Source organism: Gossypium arboreum, chromosome 4, assembly GCF_025698485.1.
Source record: "Gossypium arboreum isolate Shixiya-1 chromosome 4, ASM2569848v2, whole genome shotgun sequence".
NCBI classification, from domain to species: Eukaryota; Viridiplantae; Streptophyta; class Magnoliopsida; order Malvales; family Malvaceae; genus Gossypium; species Gossypium arboreum.
Window position 1 is genome coordinate 25307396 of NC_069073.1, and position 23315 is coordinate 25330710.

The 23315-nt window shown below is 35.8% G+C and overlaps 1 protein-coding gene across 1 annotated transcript; it reads right to left on the minus strand.

Moving 5' to 3' along the window:
* Window positions 1–22365: 22365 nt before the first annotated feature.
* LOC108459967 (uncharacterized) lies at window positions 22366–23222 on the minus strand. The gene has a single exon (XM_017759361.2). It carries the CDS (start codon window positions 23091–23093, stop codon window positions 22503–22505), a length of 591 nt encoding a protein of 196 aa, XP_017614850.1. The 5' UTR covers window positions 23094–23222; the 3' UTR covers window positions 22366–22502.
* Between the last annotated feature and the right edge of the window lie 93 nt (window positions 23223–23315).

A 23315-nucleotide genomic window follows, 5' to 3' on the forward strand; every position in this document is an offset into this window, starting at 1 on the left:
TCTTCGGCTTTGCAAGCTCTATCAACCAGGACAACAGATTCTGTAACACCCAAACCCGGCTTAGATGTTATGGCCGAATCTGACGATGTGAAATTGAAGTGTTTTTCATAAAGCGAGATATCATTGAAAGACCCGTTTTATATTTAACCTCTTTATGATCTTAATGATGATTTAATGATGTCTTGTTCACTTCCAAATGTAAGTCGTTTGGCAAAAATTTAATCATATCAAAACGTCATTAATTTTCAAAACGTTATTTCTTGTGGAAGCTCTTAAAACAGGTTGCGTATTCGAGGTATTTTTGAAAAGCATTTACCTTTTTTGAAAACCCGTGTCTTCCCCTACTGCTAGCAGTTATAAATCAAAACAAATAAAAACCCAAATTAAAGTAAAAATCCATAAAGGCCTTATTACAAAAAAAACCCAAAATAAAATTACTTATAATTTAAAAATCAAATATGAAAGTATGTGCGGTCGTGTGGCCACTTTTGAGTCCCTCGCAGCACCGATCTGCCTAATTCCGGGGATTACCTGTACAGATAAACAGATGGGTGAGTTATGAAAACTCAGTGTGTAATCACATATCAAATAGCAAACAATGAACATATAGAGTCTGGGCCTAAGCCCACTTCTATAATGGTTCAGTCTCAGTTAAGGCCCTAGCCCATCATAGTATTAGTATCAGTTTGGGCCTGAGACCATCACAGTAACAGTACAGATATGCAATCAAAAGATCCTACCCAGCCAGCCTCTACACTCCATCTCCGTCTAACCCTGTACTCTATGTGGGGATATAATCAACCCACCTATCCCTACAATCCAAGTAGTACCGGTTGCGACACTAAACAATATTTGCAGCAGAGCTGCCAGTACAGTACACTTCCTCTAATCATAAATAAACCCAATCCCCATGCAACACATCATGCATCATGTCATGTCATGTCATGTCATAATATCATACATGTACTCAATACGTCTAATATGGCATGTTTAAATACAATCATACATCACATAGGGGCAAAACAATCATCTTATCATAGAGGGGCATAACAATCATTTTATCAATTAAAGGGTCTAGGTAAACTTTCCGACCCAAAAGTAGGTCTACAGTCGTCTCGGGCGACCCATGCAACCTTAACAGTCCAACAGTAAAAATGGGCCCAAGGCCCATTTTGTGGGCCCATGTGGGCCAACATAGCCCAGAAATGGCCTTGGTCGTGTGGATTACATAGCCTGGCCCAATATTCTCCATACGTCCGTGCAGTTTACCCGTATGGGGCCTATATGCCTATGGGGCCTACACGGCCCATTTAGGCCCAATATAGCCCAATACGGCCTTAGCCCTTGAAATCACTCATGGCCGGCCATGTTGTCAATACGCTCATGTTTAGTCACATGGCCTACCTACATGGTCGCGAGCACGCCCGTGTGGCGTCGACATTCACTCATTCCTACTTTTGCCAATTTCTATAGTCGGAGATGCGTTTGTACACACCTGATGTGATCTGAAGTTAACCGCACTCCGAATACTCATATACCTGGATTCAATCAACATACCATTTAATCAATTACTTAACTTATGTATCAAATGGAATCTAACGAAGTTCTAAAACGATCACAATAGCCATCTCCTTACCGAAAATCAATTGAAATCGCACCATTAGTTCTTAAGAGACACACCAATCAACCTTGATCTCCACCTACACGAAAGTCACAACTTTTTTATTAAAACTATACTTGAATCATAATACAATCTTGACTGAACCGCAGTTACCGCTTAACACTACCTTTATTTAGTAACTTATGATTTGTTACAACAATACCTAAAACATTTACCAACAATGAAAGAGCAGAATGTAAGTCGGTGATGTAGCGAACCAAGAACCGAAGAGGAAGATTGAATTGAAACAATAAACAGAGATGGGTAACGACAGGAAGAGGAAAAGAAATGGTGCTCAAAAAAGAGAAAAGTCAAAAGGAGTAGAAGTAAAGCAAAGACTTACCTACCAATATTCGACCAAGGAAACGTGCAAGTAGATGCACAGCCTACTGAAGGAAACGAGGAAGAAACAGAGAAGGAAAATTGGCAGGAAAGCAAGAAAAATGAGAAAAGGGATCTGTCTAAAAATTGAAAGACAAGAAAGGGGAAGAGAAGCAATATTCGGCCAAAGCACAAAGGGAAATAGTGACTATCAAGAACCAATTGAGAGAGAGAAGTAAAGAGAATCGGCCAAAACAATAAGATGCAAAAGAAGGGAAATTGTTAGACTCAAAAGAATAGAGAAAGGAGCAAAGAGAGCATTTGGCCAAAAAGGAAAAGAGAAGAGTGCCTTATAGAAGGGTAGGGGAAAAAGAGAAAAATGGCAAGCAAGGGACTGAAGAAAAGTTCAAACTCGAAATAAGCAAAAATAAAAGATACAACAAGACTCCCAAGCATAATTCGGCCTCCAAAGAAAAGAAAAGAACCAAATGTTGACAGCCACCGAAAATGGAGCGCAATTGCTAACCCAAAGTCGAATTCTTTGAGTGACCAAAATCCCAATACGGCACCAACTCTCCCAAAATTTCAAATCCCATATTTTTCTCCTAAAATCACTCAAACCATCCACCAAATCCCTTGATCCACTCCTCAAAACTCTCCTTCAACTCTCAACCATCTAATTCAAACTCCCCCCAAACTCTTTAGAGTTTCAGCTAAGCTAGAAAACTCCCACCACTGGCAGCAAAATACAACACACCTTGCGCATAGCAAGACTCGAACTCAAGACCTTCAGTAACAATGACTCGTCACTTATCCCCTAGACTAGCAGGCCTTTTCTGACATGAAATACCCATATTTACTTAAAAGCCTACTGACTAGAGACAGAGGTTTATCCATTAAAAACAAAACTTTTTGCACAAGCCAAGGCTTGAACCAAAGACTTCTCAGACACTTCTCAGAAAACTTAACCACTGAGGCAGACACACAGTTGTGTAACACAAACATACAAAAAATATAAATACTTAGGATTTTTAGGGCGTTACAAATTCTTTTAATTCTAGAATTTCGACTAGAAGTTTATTGTCCTCGTTCAACCCATCAATGAAGCACTTGCACATGATTTCTTTAGTGGAAACATACTCCCAAGCATACTTGCTTAACTGTATAAATTTTCTTCTTCGTACTCGGTCACAGTCATTCGGCCCTATTTCAAATCTAGAAACTCTTCATGCTTTTGATCGAGAAATCTATGACTTATATATTTCTTTCAAAACTCAGTCTGAAAGAATTCCCAGGTCATTCTTTCTCTCGGTACCACTGATACTAGAGTATTCCACCATTTGTACTCAGTGTCCCTCAATAACGATATGGCACATTTTAAACACTCGACTGGAGTACATGACAGTTCATCAAATACCCGACTAGTATTTTCAAGCCAAAATTCAGTTCATTCAGGATCATCATCAATGGTAGCTCTGAACTTTTCAGCCCCATATTTTTAGATTTTATCAACTGGAGGCTTATTCAGTCGTTGAAGTTCCATAACTTGAGGAGCTACGAGAATAGGTTGAAGATTAGGTAGGGGTGGAGGTTGTTGAGCAACCGGATTTGTCTGGACAAATTGTGTGAACTATTCGTTCATCATTTGGAAAAATGTATCTTTAGCCTCTCCTCCATGACTACTCGATACATTTCTAGATTCAAGTAGCACTGCCCCATGAATGGGGGCTAGCGCATTACTCTCAACATTGTCAGTTATAGCTCGACCGGGATCCATTTACTATACGAAAACACATTTTAAATTGTCAAGAGTCATCACACTATCACAATTTATATATGACATGTATAGCTAGACTCTCACAGACGCTTCATTAGTCTGAGAATCGACTAAACCGTATCTCTGATACCAATAAATGTAACACCCTCACCTGTATTCATCGCCGGAATAGGGTTACGGAGCATTACCGGACTTATAACACATTTTAAATATACGTTTCACATACAATTAATCAAATCATATAAATTTCATTCACAATCGATCATTTTGTCCCTAATATGAGCCTATGAGGCCCTAAACATACATTAGGAGTGGTTTAGGACTGAATCGATAACTTTGGAAACTTTGAAAACACTTAGAAAATTTTTCTCAAAATAGGGGACACACGTACGTGTGGCCCGGCCGTGTGGACATTCGAAATGGGAGCACATGGCTGTGTCCTAACCGTGTCTGACCCCGTGTAACTCTCTGACATAAGTCACACAGCCAACACACACGCTCGTGTGGCTAGCCTGTGTGCCTTAAAATTTGCCATACACACCCACGTACCAGGCCGTGCCAAACTTGTAGGGTATGCTGACTTATGCCACAAGGCCAAGTCACACACCCATGTGTGAGGCCGTGTAGAACATACTGACTTGTTTTTAATTTCAATACCAGGGGACACACGGCTGTATACATGACCGTGTATCACACACGGCTGAGACATACGTCCGTGTCTCTACCCGTGTGGACAAAAATAAGCTATTTACCAAGCCATTTTGCCACCCTATCTTGCATGTACCTACACCACATCATTTGGCACCAACACAAGGCATAAATATTTATTCAAGCCAACCATATACAAGTCCAAAATCATATTATTTCATTACCATCAACCACAAAGCTTATAAACACCAATTGACCATTTTGAAATACATGCCAAAATCACAACCCAAACCATCTAAATAATTCACTTATCATATGCAATATTTTGCCTATACATAACATGCTAATATATCCTCAATATCAATCCATTATCACCTTCAATACTAAATCTCAATAAGCTATTCATAAGACAATTATACCATACATCAAAGGCCATTTGCACATATATATATATATACACATCACCAAAATCATCCATATAAACCAACTTAGATGGCTATATATATATATATATATATATATATATATATACAAACCAAAACATAGATATTTACAAGCCATTTCAAATGGCACAACACATTACTAAATATACCAAAATGACCAAAATCCCTATACATGCTATATATTCCAAAACATAGATTTAAAAGTACCAAATTGATAGATTGATAGTGTGACGATGTATCTGACGATCCCCGAGTCTGAGCTACCTTTAAAATCATTATAAAACATGGAAAATTAAATAAAATAAGCTATTATAGCTTAGTAAGCTCGTATGAAATAAACTCAATCTTAACATGAATATACAAATTATTAATTTGAACATATCAACATGTAATTCATTTAACTAACAAACCTTTCACATTTTCAATCATAATCGTATGCATGAACTTTACAACTTCTTCGATTTAAGCTTATACAGTTATGTACATACCTATACTATCTCGTATCAATCTCATACACATCCACATCTTTCATTTACCCGTTGAATCATTTGGAATACTATTGGATACATGGAACACTCACACCCTAAGTGCCACATATATAGCCTAATATATTTCAATCTCATATCACATATACTACTCGCACTAGAGCTATCAACGGGCCTGCTTACACAAGATGTGGGTCAAGATGTAGCTACACGGTGCTACTCACAGAAAATATCAAGTAACCGAAACACATGCCGGTATACTCAGCCACTAGTAGGACGTACAAGACCAGCACCCGGATCACATAATCACAATACTCAACCAGGATTTCAAATGCTAAGTCATCGTCAAATCATTATCGAACATGTCAATAGTCTCGTATTCACAGTTTATGCAACATCAAAGCATTTAAATCATAAATATACAATGCTTATTACATACGAACTTACCTCGGATGCTAAAACGGTGAAATGAGTCAACTATTCTATAACTTTATTCTTTCCTCGATCAAAGTCTGTATTTCACCTTTCTTGATCTAAATATAATCAAAATTAACTTATTTAATCATCTCTCTATTCAATTTAGTCCAAATTTCACTTTAAGGCATTTTTACACAATTGCTCCTAGCATTTCACATCTTTTACAATTTAGTCCTTATTTCATAAAAACACAAATTAATGCAATTCAACCACAACCCATGCTAGCCAAATTACTATTATGCTCCTAGAAGCCCATATTTTTCATTTATTTTACATTTTAACCACAAAGTTTCCACATTTCATAATTTAATCCTTAATTTGCATTTTCACTAAAATCACTTTAGAAAACTTGTATAATTCACAACCAACATTCATAATCTGTCATCAAATATCAAAACACACATGTATTCATCAATGGCATCATTCAAAATCTTTAACAGTTTTTTAAAATAGTCCCTGAGCTAGCTATATTAAGCTGCAACGATCTCAAAAACATAGAAATCATTAAAAACTGAACAAAAATGGACTTACAATTAAGCTTGCATGTGGTCGAACCCTAAAAATCTCCCATGGATTCTTAAGCTTTTAATTTTTGGTGAAAATATTGAAGAAGAAAGATGATAGCTTTTGTTACTTGATTATTTTACTTATTAATTCACTAAATTACAAATTTAACCTTAGTTATAAAACCTAAAAATCATTTAATACTCGTCCATATTTTTCCATTACCTTTATTAATGGAATAATTACAACATAAGGACCTTAAATTTATGGTTCTATAGCTATTGAATACCTTTAACTAATAGAATAACACTTTTTCACTTTACGCGATTTAGTCCTTTTTATCAAATTGACTAGTCAAACGATAAAATTTCTAAACGAAACTTTCACAAAATCATTCAATCATTCTATAAACATTAAAATAATAATAAAAAATATTTCAAATTCAGATTTGTGGTCCCAAAACCACTATTTTAATTTCACTAAAAACGGGTTGTTACAACTACCTTAAAACCATTATCTTTAAAACCGTATTTGGCGTAAACCAATTTAAACTATAGTTTAAATCAGTATAAAATATAAACTATTTATCATTCAAGAATAAATAAGATAGTACCCTTTAAAAACCATAAACACTTCATTGAATTTTCATTAGAGAACCCTTTAAAAACCATAAACACTTCATTGAATTTTCATTAGAGCCATAGGTTCATGATCATGAGTTTAGAAACAAAATACATTCTTCAAATGTTAATGTAGCACCCTAATACCCCACCTGCTTGGGGACCGAGCAATGAAATGTTACATTCGTTGCCGAAGCAACTTTTGTTAAATTTGATTCATTCAATCATTTTATATCACACTACTAAGACTAAATGGCGTTTAGAAAATAATTTAAAAATCTATTTTAATTCAATTCAAACTTCTGATGGCATTCATAATAGTTTATAATTGAATTGGGACTAAATTACAAAGTTTCCTCAAGTTGTTGTCGCGACGTTGGGGTTCCTTGTAACGACATCACTCATTGACTCGAGCTCCGCAATGTCTTATATTCAACGTCACGACATGCACCCTATTTTGTCCATCCTTTTTTTTTTTACAAATAAGTCCACTAAATCATCATAAAACAATTATTCACTTAATGTTCCATCAATTCATTTACACTTCTCTTGTATATTAGCAATTCCATCATTTATAACAACTTTTTAATATTATGCTCTTCTATTATTTTTCCTCCTCCTCCTCTCCATTCCACATCCTATAAGTGATAAATATTTTTATACGAGTATTTAGAACTTCTAGTATAGCATATGTAACACCCCAAACCAGGCCTAGAAGTTAGGCCCAAATCTGACGTGTCACATTGAAGTGTTTTTCGAAAACCATGTTTTTATTGAAAACCCTTCTTATTTGAAACTTGAGTAAAATCCCAACTACGTTAGTTTCTTTAATAAAGTGGTACATTGAAAAGTTATTAACTCTATTCCCAAAATTTCTTTTAAGTTGCGGAAGCTAACTTTAAAAGTAATTGATTTACGAAAACGTGATGTTAAAAACTAAGTTGCGAAACCGTTCCGAGAATGTTGCAGAAACGTAGTGTTGTTTAAAAATAGTTATAAATAAAAGTAATTAAAACCAAAAGTTAAAATCCAAAAATTTAAGAGGTCTTATTGCAAAAGTTGAAAACCCAAAATGGAATCTAAAACATAAATAAAGTCCAAAGGCAGTCGTGTGGCCATCTTCGAGTCCCTCGCAGCACCGATCCTCCTAATGCTGGGGATTACCTACATAGTTAATAAACAGGGTGAGTTTATGAAAACTCAATGTGTAATCCCCTTACTAGAGTAGCAGTCAGTATACAAAAATAGAAACCGGAACAGTCTGGGCCAAAGCACTTCTAGCAGTAACAGTATAGTCCAGTTCAGAGCATACGTGGGCTGAAGCCCACTATAATATCATTTAGGTCACAGCCCACAATAGAATCAATTGGGCCTAGCCCAAACTAATAACAGAACAAGTGGGCCTAAGCCCAATATAGTGACAGATCTCATAAATAGATATGCAACAGTATGAGGATGCATCCCACCCTAATCCAGCCAACACACCACCCGTACCAACCTTACACTTACGTGGGGATAAAATTGACCTACCCAGCCAGCACACCAATGTTAGCACTGGTTGCAACACTAACCGAAATCGCAGCAAAGTTGCTAGTATATATGTGACACTAAGCCTTCAATAGTGGTATTATAATTGGCACAAAGCCATTGGTAACTGTATTATGTTTGGCACATAGGCATCAGCGACAGTAATATAATTAGCTCACAGCCTTGGGTAAATATGATCGACTCAGAGTCATCAATAAGTATGTTAGGCACATAGCCACGGGAAAATACGTTTGGCGCAAAGCCATAGTCAAGATGGCACAGAGCCATTTGTAGGTTGGCATAGAGCCATAATCAGATTACGAAGCTTTAAGCCGTCCGTCGGTCCACAGTCGTCTTGTACGACTCGTGTGACCTTAACAGATCAATACTAGGTCTACAGTCATCTCGTGCGGCCCGTGCGACCCTATCAGAATAGAACTTCCTACATATCAATATCCCAACCCTATGCAATATATCGTGTATGTCATGCTCAATCATTACACGTGTATGCAAAATGGCCATACTTAGTAACAGTCATTTAAACATATATTAAAAGCATATCAGTCATACAACTATAGTCAAGTCAATTAAAACGCAGTCATACATTCACAGTCAAATCAATCGTAGCCCAAGTCAGTCATTTACCTACAAGGGCAAAACAGTTATTTTACTCTTTAGGGTAAAATTGTCACTTTACCCTACAAGGGTATTTCGGTAATCCTACCGTACAGGGGTGTTTCTGTAATTTTATAAATCGAGGGTATTTCAGTAATTTTATAAATCAGGGGTATTTCAGTAATTTTATAAATTAAGGGTATTTCAGTAATTTTACAAGTCGGGAGTATTTCGGTAATTTCATAAATCAATGGTATTTCGGTAATTTCATAAATCAGGGGTATTTCGATAATTTCACAAATCAAGGGTATCTCGATAATTTTACAAATCGGGGGTCTTAACAATCCAACCGAGTGTCCATTGTCACCTCGAGCAACCTCAGTAACCTAAACAGACATAACGGTGCAAGTGGGCCTAAGGCCATTACTCGACCCAAGTGCGCCCACACGCTGTGTGGCTCATTTAGCCCAAATTTAGATACGGCTATGTGTACACCATAGCCCGATTCATTAATAGTCACTTACCATAGATTTTATCCGTGTGGGCCCACCATCCTATTAGGCCCAGACGCCAATCGAGGCCCAAAACAACATAAGTCATATGCGCGACATGATAAATCTATATACTTCCCGCTTAACAGCTAAATTTACCCACGCGGGCCCACAGGCCCATTGGGCCCATCGGCCCATTTAACCCAAAACTATTCACAACTGTACGAACGACGTAGCCCAGTCCAAAACTTACCATACAACAAAAATTTTATCCGTGTGGGCCCACAAGCCTATTAGACCTACATGGCACAGTCCAGCCCAACGTGGCCAAGAACGACATATGCCATGTACGCGACATGACAAGCCCAACCATATTCCACCTAGCAGTTGATTTGACATAAGCGGGTCCACGGGCCCATTAGGCCTATTTAGCCCATTTCGTGGCCCAAGTGGCCCACTATGGCCTAAGCCCACGAATTCGCTCATGGTGTCCTTCCTCATCATACACCCACGTTCCATGAGCTCGGTTCACCACACGCACCATCGCACGCTCATGTGGCACCATACATCATATTTTTGACTTTTTGGCATTTTGCCAAACTACAGTCATAGGAGAGTAAACAACACACACATTTTCAGCTTTTCAGTCAATTATCAAAACAAGGCATACGGTTACACACCTCTTCGTGAAGTCGAGGGAACTGCTCACACCTAAAGCCTTGATCGGAAGGAGTGCGGCTAACTACACCTAGATTAGTTAAAGCCGATCACACGTACCCAGGCACTTAACTGCACACATAAAAGATTAATAGATAGAACCCGTTAAGAAATAGCCTAAAACCCATAAAGATAATACTTAAAGAACTAAAAGTAATAGGCCTATACCCAAACCAACAAGGTATCGGAATTATCTTAACCCAATATTGGAAGACTGGGTTTCAATGCTTCGAGAATGTTCTGTGCCCTTCACTCCTCAGTAATACCGATTCGTCAGATCGCTTGTAGGTCGAAATGTTTGATCTATAGAAAAGGGAAAAAAAAAAGAATGAAGGCAGAGAAAGGAGGTTGAATTCGGCTCACATTAAGAAGAATAGGAAACAGGGAGAAGAGAATAAAGAAAACCAATGGGAAGAAATCGGTTTAGGTAAAGGAAGAAAAAGAAAAAGAAGTGCACGAGAAGAAAGACAATTCGGCTAGGCAAGAATAAAGTAACGAGAGAAGCAATATTGAGAACAATGAGGAAAGGAAATCGGCACCTTATGACTTGGGTTTCGGCAAAGTGACCAATGGAAATTTGAAGATTACTAACCAGAGAATGAGAAAGACTCGAACGGTCAAAACGCAAAACACACAATAACTACAATGACAAAACTCCAAAAGAAAATGCTCTAGAAACAAAATGGAAAACTACTTAATGACCTATACTAATTCGATACCCCAACACCCCCAAATTGCCGAAAAGTGCACCATAATGGGCCCTTAGCCGAATTTTCCTAAACAAACTCCCCCAATTGGCTCCAACTTCTCCCATTTTCAAAAACTACACTAATCCCTCCACTGAATTTTCTCCTTGATTTACTCCAACTCCCCATTCAAATTCAATTCAAATTTAATTCAAATTCTTATAACCAATTCAACCACAGAGTTCTAGTCTAGTTCCAACACCCCCTAGCTCAAGCAGCAAAATAAACATACAATTGCGCACACCATGCCTCGAACCTCAAACTCCTTGCTACACAAGTAGCGCCACCTTGCCACTAGATCCCTTCTCTCTTTGTGTCATAAAACAAACACTAATTAATATAAGTCCTATAAGCTAACATCCAGGTTCACTTAAGAGCCCAAAAATTAAAATTTTATAAACACCCAGACTTGAACCTAGGCTTCTCAAGCACTCCCAAATATGCCCAATTACTTAGCCACTAAAGCTACACATAATTTGTGATATTTCTTGCACACCTAAACTTTTATGCGTTCCCACACTCAAGGTCCATTCCTTCTAGGCCCAAATTCGGGGCGTTACAACTCTACCCCTTTAAAGAAATTTCGTCCTCAAAATTTCCAACTATCAGAATAGTCGCACAACCTAGCCTACCACACTACGCTCTCGCTGAGCACTCTGATCCTACTAATACAAGCACGCACCAAACCATCTATCCATCGGAGTGGATAAATAACACATGTATACCATTTCCAGAACATACACAGAAAAATACAAACTCTAGCTTTACGTGCAGCAATACCGTCTAATATTTAAGAAATTACAGTATTTCTATCTACTGCTTTTTAATGAAACAAACAACAGTTTTAAAAACTTACGAATTCGGTACCGAAGACTCAGTGTGCCACACTTTCAGGAAAACATTTAGAAAAATATTTTGAATACACTAAATCTTTTCAAATCCTTTGAAACAATTCTTTTGGTAATTCAATTTTAAAACCTAATCCACAGTCGAGTTTGTAACCTGGCTCTGATACCACTAAATCTAATACCCCAAACTGGGCCTAGAAGTTAGGTCCGAATCTGACATGTCACATTGAAGTGTTTTTCAAAAATGATGTTTTCATTAAAAACCTTCTTATTTGAAAACGTGAGTAAAATCCCAATTACGTTAGTTTATTTTATAAAGTGGTACATTAAAAAGTTATTAACTCTATTCCCAATATTTCTTTTAAGTTGCGGAAGTTAATTTTAAAAGTAACTGATTTATGAAAATGTGATGTTAAAAGCTAAATTGCGAAATCATTTCGAGAATGTTATGGAAACGTAGTGTTGTTTAAAAATAATTATAAATCGAAGTAATTAAAACCCAAAGTTAAAATCCAGAAACTTTAAGAGGTCTTATTGCAAAAGTTGAAAACCCAAAACGGAATCTAAAACATAAATAAAGTCCAAAGGCAGTCGTATGGCCATCTCCGAGTCCCTCGCAACATCCTCATAATGCTGGGGATTACCTATACAATTAATAAACGGGGTGAGTTTATGAAAACTCAATGTGTAATCCCCTTACTAGAGTAGCAATCAGTATATAGAAATAGAAATTGAAACAGTCTGGGCCAAAGCCTTTTTAACAGTGATAATACAGTCCACTTCAGAGCATACGTGGGCCAAAGCCCACTACAATATCATTTGGGTCACAGCCCATAACAGAATCAATTGGGCCTAGCCTAAACCAATAACAGAACAAGTGGGCCTAAGCCCAATACAGTGACAGATCTCATAAACAGATATGCAATAGTAAGAGGATGTATCCCACCCCGATCCAGCCAACACACCACCCGTACCAACCCTACACTTACGTGGGGATAAAATCAACCCACCCAGCCAGCACACCAATGTTAGCACCGGTTGCGGCACTAACCGAAATCGCAGCAAAGCTGCTAGTATATCTGCTGCTCTAAGCCTTCAGTAGCAGTATTATAATTGGCACAAAGCTATCGATAACTGTATTATGTTTGGCACATAGCCATCAGCGACAGTAATATAATCGGCACACAGCCTTGGGTAAATATGATCAACACAAAGTCATCAATAAGTATGTTAGGCATATAGCCATGGGTAAATACGTCTGGCGCAAAGCCATAGTCAAGATGGCACAGAGCCATTTTTAGGTTGGCACAGAGCCATAATCAGATTGCGCAACTTTAAGCCGTCTGTCGGTCCACAGTCGTCTTGTGCAACCCGTGCGACCTTAACAGATCAATACTAAGTCCACAGTCGTCTCGTGCGACCCATGTAACCCTATCAAAACAGAAGTTCCTCCATATCAATGTCCCAACCCCATGCAATATGTCATGTATGTCATGCTCAATCAACACATGTGTATGCAGAATGGCTATACTCAGTAACAGTCATTTAAACATATATTAAAAGCATATCAGTCATATAACCACAGTCAAGTCAATTAAAACGCAGTCATACATTCACAGTCAAATCAGTCATAGCCCAAGTCAGTCATTTACCCACAAGGGCAAAACAGCCATTTTACTTTTTAGGGCAAAACGATCATTTTACCCTACAGGGGTATTTCGGTAATCCTACCCCATAGGGGTATTTCGGTAATTTTATAAATTAGGGGTATTTTTGTAATTTTACAAGTCAGGATATTTTGGTAATTTTACAAATTGGGTGTATTTTAGTAATTTTACAAGTCGAGGGTATTTCGGTAATTTCACAAATCAAGGGTATTTCGATAATTTTACAACATGGGATATTTCAGTAATTTTTCAAATTGGGGGTCTTAACGTCCCAATCGAGGGTCCATTGTCTCCTCGAGAGACCTAATTAACCTAAACAGACAGAACGGTGGAAGTGGGCCTAAGGCTTATTACTTGACCTAAGTGGGCCCACACGCTCGTGTGGCCTATTTAGCCCAAATTTAGATACGGCTATGTGTACACCATAGCCCGGTTTATTAATAGTCACTTACCGCAAATTTTATCCGTGTGGGCCCACCAGCCCATTGGACCCACACTGCCCATCGAGACCCAAAACAACCTAAGTCATGTGCGCGACATGACAAGTCTATCTACTTCCCGCTTAATAGCGAAATTTACCCACGCAGGCCCACAGGCCCATTGGGCTCATACGACCCATTTAACTTAGAACTATTCACTATTGTATAAACGACGTAGCCCAGTCCAAAACTTACCACATAACATACATTTTATCCGTATGGGCCCACATGGCCCAGTCCAGCCCAACATGGCCCAAAACGGCCTATGCCAAGTACGCGACACGATAAGCCCAACCATATTCCACCTAATAGCTAATTTGACACAAGCGGGCCCACGGGCCCATTGGGCCTATTTGGCCCATTTCATGGCCCAAGTGGCCCACTACGACCTAAGCCCACGAATTCGCTCATAGTGGCCTTCCTCGTCATACGCCCATGTTCCATGAGCTCGATTCACCACACGCGAGATCGTACGATCATGTAGCACCATACGCCATATTTCCAGCTTTTTTACATTTTGCCGATCTACAGTCATAGCAGAGTAAACAACACACACATTTTCGGCTTTTCAGTGGATTATCAAAACAAGGCATACAGTTACACACTCTTCGTGAAGTCAAGGGAACTGCTCACACTTAAAGCCTTGACCGGAAGGAGTGTAGCTAACTACACCTAGATTGGTTAAAGCTGATCACACGTACCCTGACACTTAACTGCATACATAAGAGATTAATAGATAGAACCCATTAAGAAATAGCCTAAAATCCATAAAGATAATACTTAAAGAACTAAGAGTAATCGGCCTATACCCAAACCAAAAAGGTACCGGAATTACCTTAACCCAATATTAGAAGAATGGGTTTTGATGCTTTGAGAACGTTCTGTGCCCTTCACTCCTCAATAATACCGATTCGTCAAAATGCTTGTATGTCAAAACATTTGATCGATAGAAAAGGGGGAAAAAAAGAATGAAGGCAGAGAAAGAGAGGTTGAATTCGGCTCACATTAAGAAGAATAGGAAACAGGGAGAAGAGAATAAAGAAAACCAATGGGAAGAAATCGATTTAGGTAAAGGAAGAAAAAAAAGAAGTGCACGAAAAGAAAGACAATTCGGCTAGGCAAGAATAAAGTAACGAGAGAAGCAATATTGAGAACAATGAGGAAAGGAAATCAACACCTTATAACTTGGGTTTCGGCAAAGTGACCAATGAAAATTTAAAGATTACTAACCACAGAAGGAGAAAGACTCGAATGGTCAAAACGCAAAACACACAATAACTAGAATGACAAAACTCCAAAAGAAAATGTTCCAGAAACAAAATGGAAAACTGCTTAATGACCTATACTAATTCGATACCCCAACACCCCCAAATTGCCGAAAAGTGCACCATAATAGGCCCTTAGCCGAATTTGCCTAAACAAACTCCCCCAATTGGCTCCAACTTCTCCCATTTTCAAAAACTACACCAATCCCTCCACTGAATTTTCTCGTTGATTTACTCCAACTCCCCATTCAAATTCAATTCAAATTCAATTCAAATCCTTATGACCAATTCAACCACAGAGTTCCAGTCCAGTTCAAACACCTCCTTAGCTCAAGCAGCAAAATAAACATACAATTGCGCACGCCATGCCTCGAACCTCAAACTCCTTGCCACACATGTAGCGCCACATTGCCACTAGATCCCTTCTCTCTTTATGTTATAAAACAAACACTAATTATTATAAGTCCTATAATCTAACATCCAGGTTCACTTAAGAGCCCAAAAATTAAAATTTTGCAAACACCCAAACTTGAACCCAAGCTTCTCAAGCACTCCCAAATATGCCCAAATACTTAGCCACTAAAGCTACACATAATTTGTGATATTTCTCGCACACCTAAACTTTTATGCGTTCCCACACTCAAGGCCCATTCCTTCTAGACCCAAATTCGGGGCGTTACAACATACTTTTATGCAACATTAATTATATTTTCACTAATTACATATTTTTAGCAAGACTACCCACTAGAATAACAATCACTAAATTATTTACACCTTGACCCACATAATTCGAAATTAATATCCGCCTTTTGTTTTTGAAACTAAACTCAATGAAATTTGTACCATAAAAATTTCAGAATTTATACTTAGGTAAATTAATACACTTTATTCTTTAAACCTTCCTCTATCCTGCTATTAGGCATCTCTGACTCTTCCTCATTAAAATTTATTAACTTTTAGCATAAGTCTTGTATTAATTTGAAGTTTATTTCATTTTAAAATTGACTCATTAAGCTTTTATTAATATGAATTTAATATTCTAAACATTTTTACAATTTATAATGATTTTTCAAAGTTAAAATAGAGGAACCCGAAATTATTCTGACTTTGTCTCACAAAAATTACATATTCATAATCTAAAATTCCATTGCTTACACCATTTCCTCTATGAAAAACTAGACTCAATATAATTTAATTATATATTTTGTTCAATTCTAATTTGATTTCTACAATTTTTGGTGAATTTTTAAAGTTTAGTTACTTCTGCTGTCTAAAAATTGTTTTAGTAGAAACATTTTCTTTCCTATGGTTCATTTGCACTAACTTTAATCTAACCACATATATTTATTATACTTTTATTTACTATCCAAATTAATCACTTATATTTATAAGTTGATAGCATATTCATTTCTTTACCTAATACTTGTCATAATTATAAATCATATTCACTCACTCACTTGAAAATTTGGTATTTCTTCATGTCACACTTCATCAATACTTTCTATCTCTACTCACTCACTCGAAAATTTGGTATTTCTTCATGTCACACTTCATCAATACTTTCTATCTCTAATGTATAAATTAAAATACACACATATTATACTTTTCATTCACAATATATTTAACTCAAACTCATTGAAATACAATTAAGGTTAGTTTGAAAACTTTTTTTTTTGCTACATTCAAACTACACTATCAAAAGAGAAACAGAGTAGCAGCCAAAAATAGAAAACTTACAGCAAACGCAGAATAAAAGCACAGGCCAAAAACAATATAAAAATATGCTAATTCTTTAAAACTAAAACATCACCACCAAGCTTTAAACATTTGCATCCGATTTACACCAGCCATCACCAAGGAAAACGCCATACCATTACCATTTCTATCTGCCAATGAGAAGACAGCATTTCCCACCTTTCTCATGGAAATCTCAATTTCTGCAAAAACCGAATGAAGCGACCAAGGCCTCAGCACCTTTTTAACACACCATGAAAAAGCCACCAAAGAATCAAGTTCTATAAATAGAGACTTTCTTGGCTTCCAATTCATGGCTATAAATACATCAAACGCAATCTTCACTGCACCAATCTTGGCCTTCTCAGTATTATTTGCAAAAACAACACAAGAGAATATTGCTCTAGCCACCCCCTTCATATCTCTCAAGACTCCTCCACACCTTGTTTTATCTTCAAGCTCAATCCCACAGATGTTGAATTTTAACCAACCAGCAGAAGGGGACCTCCAACAGAACACGATAGAATTGGAAACTTATCTCTTTTGACAAAAATTTCTTCTCTTTTGCTTCCCTTCCATTTCTTTCTCAATTTCATCACTATCCTTCTCTTTTCATTTATTTTTCTTTACTTCCATCTACTTGTTTCTTACTTTTAAGTTGATGAACATACTCTCTAAGATATATACTTCCATTTCCCTTTTTGATGCTCGTGGAAATTCTCATGATTTTGGAGTGAAATAGTGAAATTGAATAACCAATGACCAATTTGTAAAAGAAGGAAATATTTTTTTTTCTCTTTCATTTGCCATTCATGCTAGGGAGAGAAGGATGAAGAAAATGCGTCATCTTTCCTCCCTTTTATAATATCATTTTAATATTAAAATGTTATAAAAATATCTAACTTATTTATTATTAATATATTATTTAAAATATCACCAACATCATGATTACAATCCAATGACCAATATTTTAAACTTCAAGGCTAAGAAAATTTAATGCCCATAATTCATCCATATATCCAATGACATTTTGGTAATTTTCTTCAAAATGATCTATTTATTATTATTTTGGTAAATGACCATTTTACCCTCGGTCAAATTTTATATTTCCATTTATGTCCTTTTCACTTTTGGTTAATTTCCCTTTTAGTCTTTCAACTTTTTAGATTTACACTTTAACCTCTAAACTTTTGAATATTCACACTGTAACCCCATCACTTTTCTCTTTTTCATAATTTAGTCAATACCTTAAATTTATATCTCACAATATAATATTCTATATTTTATTTTATTTCATTATTTATTTTTGGACCTTCTCCATTATCCAGTACCTTCCTCTACTGACATTGATATACTTTATTTCATTTACTCGATAATTCAATTATACACTTTCTAAATATATCACTTTACAAAATTTAAGATGATGATCTTAGGGGCATTACAAACATTCTTCCCTAAATAAAATTTTGTTCTCGAAATTTTATTAACTTGAGCAAATATAAATTTTATTATTTCTTTACTTCCTTTTATTGCCTTGATATCGTTCTCACTTGTGATCATATCTCTAAAATTTCTTCATCCCAATAATGGGCTTGCTTCTAAATTCTTCAGTCTCGTAAACAAATATTTTACTTATCCTTCTAATTCATATATTTTTTTTTCTTTCGTTTCTTCACAAATTCATGTATTCTTGTATATATTTTAATCTATCAATTATCTATAACCTTCATATATCCTTTAATTTTTGACATAAATCTTGACATTTCATTATTTAACCACAATATACACTTCACTTAATTTGCATTATATCACTAACATATAACTTACTATACCACTCCATGGCCTTCAATACCAAGTATAGGATATTCTAACTTACTAATTTCTATTTGAATTTAAATAGTCTCTTCTCACCTTTACTTCATGGTTATAGTAAACCTTAACAATTTAATAAACTTAACATATCACTTTAGTTGTATTATTAAACTAATACATCATCATATTTTTTCATTATTTCTAATAATAAGGTTTCAAATTATAATTTAGTTAATTGAATTTCTTATTTCATTTTTCTCTAACATCCCTTATCCTTTACAATCTTTACGTCTTATTTCACTAAGAATCTATCTCATATTATTTTCTATCAAGGGGGTTTTGAGGATGTTACAGTTAATGTATTGACACCACCCTATGTCATGCATAATATAAAATATAAAAAGTCTCACTGTGACAATAGTCCTCTGGCGTAGTCTTCAGAGATTCTTTTACTTCATCAACAAGCCTGGGAAGGAAAGGTAACTAAGTAAATTCAAAGAACTTAGTGAGTTCCAGAGGAAAACATTACAATAGTCACATATAATGCAACTAAATATTTCCAACTCAGCACGGTCACAAAGTTCTCTAGTTGGCGAATACCAAACACAGATAAACTATATACTAGACATTATTCCTTTGGCGTGCACTTTACGCCCATGCAATCATACAAACTACCTTCTTCATGTTAGACACAAACCTTAGTCCATATTCAGAGCCATATCATTCATTCATTTATTTTCTTTTGTCACAATTTGTCCATCTGGTTTGCAATAACACTTGCCCTACCAAAAGCTACACAACCATTTTCATGTATCACAATCTGCTAGTTCATTTCTTATTTCATTGAATGCAATGCCATGAGTTCAATTTCATATTTTAGATCACATTGTTCATTTCAGAAAGTAAGTAGTAGTGGCTTAAACACAAAAAAAAGGTTCTCACATTTTCAACACAGACGGGCCAAACTAGACTAATAACAACAAGCATCCATCATTTTTACACAAATATTTTATCTTCATAGAATATGTATACTTACCTCAAATCAAACATAAACAAATGCATTACACACACATGGAATAAGAAGGAACTCACCAGAAAATGCAACAAGTTCAAATAGCAAGACTCTTGCCCTTATCATGAGAACCTTCAGGAGAGTCTTGAGCTATAATATAAATAATAAAACTTATCAGACTGTATACTAGAAAACTAAACTAAACAAACTTGTAAGTAACATCATCACAAAACCCAGATTTAGGAAGTTTCCTTCCTTACACTCAAAACTAACGCTAAAGCATGCAGCTCAAAGGTCACGTAAATAGCCATGAAATAACCTAAGGTTCATTGATATTTATCAGGTGCTAAAACAATGAAGGATTTGGTTGAATACAAAGAACCTAAATCTTCAAGCAGCCTTCTGGTCTAAGGTTTTCAGAGAGAAAACCGCAGAGAAACTTTGAGAAGAAAATATGGCGCAAGAGAAAACGTAAAACTTGTTCAAGAAGCCTATACTAACTTTACACAACTATACACAGAAGCTGGGTTTAGTGGATAAGTCTGATTATCCAACTAAACTCCCTCGATTCCTATGACTAATCACTTTCTCTCTCGTCAAAAATGTGAGTCTTATTGACTACAATAACTTAGTTCTATTCTAACCAATTTTCATTTGTCTACCTAAATTGTTCAATCGGAGTAATAATATAATAAAATAATAAATAGTTCTTTAACTAAAGACTTAACATAATTGTCTAACAACTGGGGCGGTGTATACTCTACAAAGGAGTCCGCCAAACCACCAAGCTCGCCCAAGACAGATTTCCCCTAAAGGCGTACTCATAGACTTACATACTTAGTCACAATTAACACCTTACCTACTCAGATATTACTCTAAACACCATACTCTAATAAACAATATTTGAACACTAGGATTTCGCCAGGTGAAATGTTACACAGACGTTTAAGCAACACTACTATGGACCATTAGATAACAGCTAGAGGTATCTTTAGATAACAAAATATTACATGCTCACATATTTGAGGTATGATAAGTTAAAGATCATCAGGTATACAGACTCCAATTTTGAAGGAATAATGATGTAAAATTTTATCACTAGGGTGCAAATTGTGACAATACTTGGTAGTCCTTTATTCTAATAACAACAGGAGCAAATCAAAGTCAAAGCACATAGACTTTAAGTTCCTAGTTATTAAAGTAAAAGTTCAAAGTGGTTAGGTGCCTATAAAGCATATTGGGACAAATTCCATGATTACGGACTCGCTTATTAAAAGACTACACCCAAGGTTTTATAAGAGCACACTACTCATATGGTGTAATGTCATTTCGGGATAATCAGTTATAATGGGAGTTTGTAATTTTAAATACCTTTTTGTTATAGATAAATTTTTGGTTATTTCAACTTAAGGTTATTTTCTGCAGAAATAAAGTTTATTTGGTTTATTTACACTCTGATTTTGGTAAGGTTTGATCTCACTAATGCTAAGGAGGACCAGTTAAAAATAGGCATGTTTGGTTCACATTGCATGTAATTTTCATGCTACACATCGATACTTGATCTATGTCATTTGGTTATGTTAATAAATGTGATCAATGATGGATTTAGTTATTGTATATGTAATGAAAGTCGCATTGGTTCTATGTTAACATAATTAATGGACGAATTATTCGGAATAACTTTTGGATATGATAGTAAAGTTTTGAGTTCAAAAGGTTATATAATGACATGTAATTATATAGTAATTAATATATATATGGTCTAAGTGGGAGATTGTTGGAAAATATAGGCATCACATATATAATAATAGTAATTATATGTTATTATTTACTATCGTAAAAGATTAACCCAAATTTTGTATATATTCTAATAACTAATTTCTAATTGATGATGGATGATTAAAATTAGGGTTATGCAAAAGTTATATTTTAGCATTATACTTCTCAAATTACATATATGTAACTTTTCTAATATCACATTTTTAGAAAAGGAAGAGTTACTTTCTCGAATTACTTGTATACTAATTTGAAAGATTAAAATTATAAGATTAAAATTTCAAAAATCAAATACATTTTCGCATTTAATTTTACTTTTATAATTTGATTAATAAAAATTATATTAAATCTTGTTTTTACGATGGTATAAGCAGATTGCGCTCATGTGCTGTGCATTAGTGGCTTTTACATATCTTGGTGATGACCTTTTTTGCTGGAAATCGAAAAAGCAGCCAACTGTTAGCCGCCCTATTTCTAAACAGCCCTTGCCCCTATCCCTTATCAAAAGGAGGGAAAAAAAAAAAAAGCTACGAATTTTATTTCTTATATCCTTTTATTTGTTTTGAACCTTTCAGACAAGTACAGATCAAAACCATTAGCATTTATATAGAAGAATTATTCTGTACTTTTGGTAGAGACTAACTGAGGTTGACAAATTATAACTTGCGTGTATGAATAAAAAATAAACCAAACTTTTGCTCCTATATTAATCTCTCTTTTTTTTTTTTTTTTGAAAAATCCTTTATTAATCTTTCAAATGGTTGTGAAAGGGATGCCCTTGATTAATAAATTTTGGTCCAACCCACAACACTGGATAAAATATTAAAATACAAAGCATAATTATTTAAAATTAATAATGACATATGGGAAATGGATCATCAAATTTCCCCAACCAAACACCAGCCTTCTTCTTCCAATTCACGATCCAAAACAAACTTCATATCATCAACATCAACACCTTCATGTTTCTCATCATCATCTTCAGTCTTACCTTCATGATTTTCTACCTCTTCTTGAGATTGAGAACTCGCTTTTAAACCATCATTAACTACATGACATTGATCATCATCATCATCATTATCATAACCTTCATAGTCACTAGATAAATGGTCCAACATCCTTGCTGCTGAAAACCCTGAAAAATTCAAACCAGGCCTTTTATCAACCACTTTCCAGGTGACCAACCTATAGTTTGTGGCCATATCATTTGACCTAAACTTATGAGTACCCTTTGCCTTATCCTTGGACTTAAAAGCCGGGTGCATGTGACACCCTAGGCACCGAGGCCTACCGCATCGTCCGGTAAACTTGGAATGGTTAGTAGGCTCCACAGGAACTTTGGTGAACAACCCGGCTGTTGTAGGTGAATTGACCTGTTGAACGAACCGGGGTTCAGGTCTCGGATTCCATGGAGACGGGAGGACCCTGTACGTCCTAACCATACCATGTTGACGACCTTCCCTCTTCATTTTTGGTAAGAAAGTGATTGTGGGCTAAAAGGAATGATAATGGATGAGGATAAACGTGGTTTGTGACTCTTTTTATATGTTTTGGATTTTGAAGGGACAAAGCTTGGGAAGCAAGGACTTCAAAATTCGGTCGAAGCTACGTGTGGAGAAAGCTTATAACAATAATTGATCAGTGACAGCTGAATATAATAAATTAAACAAATTGGTAAACTTGGCAAACAA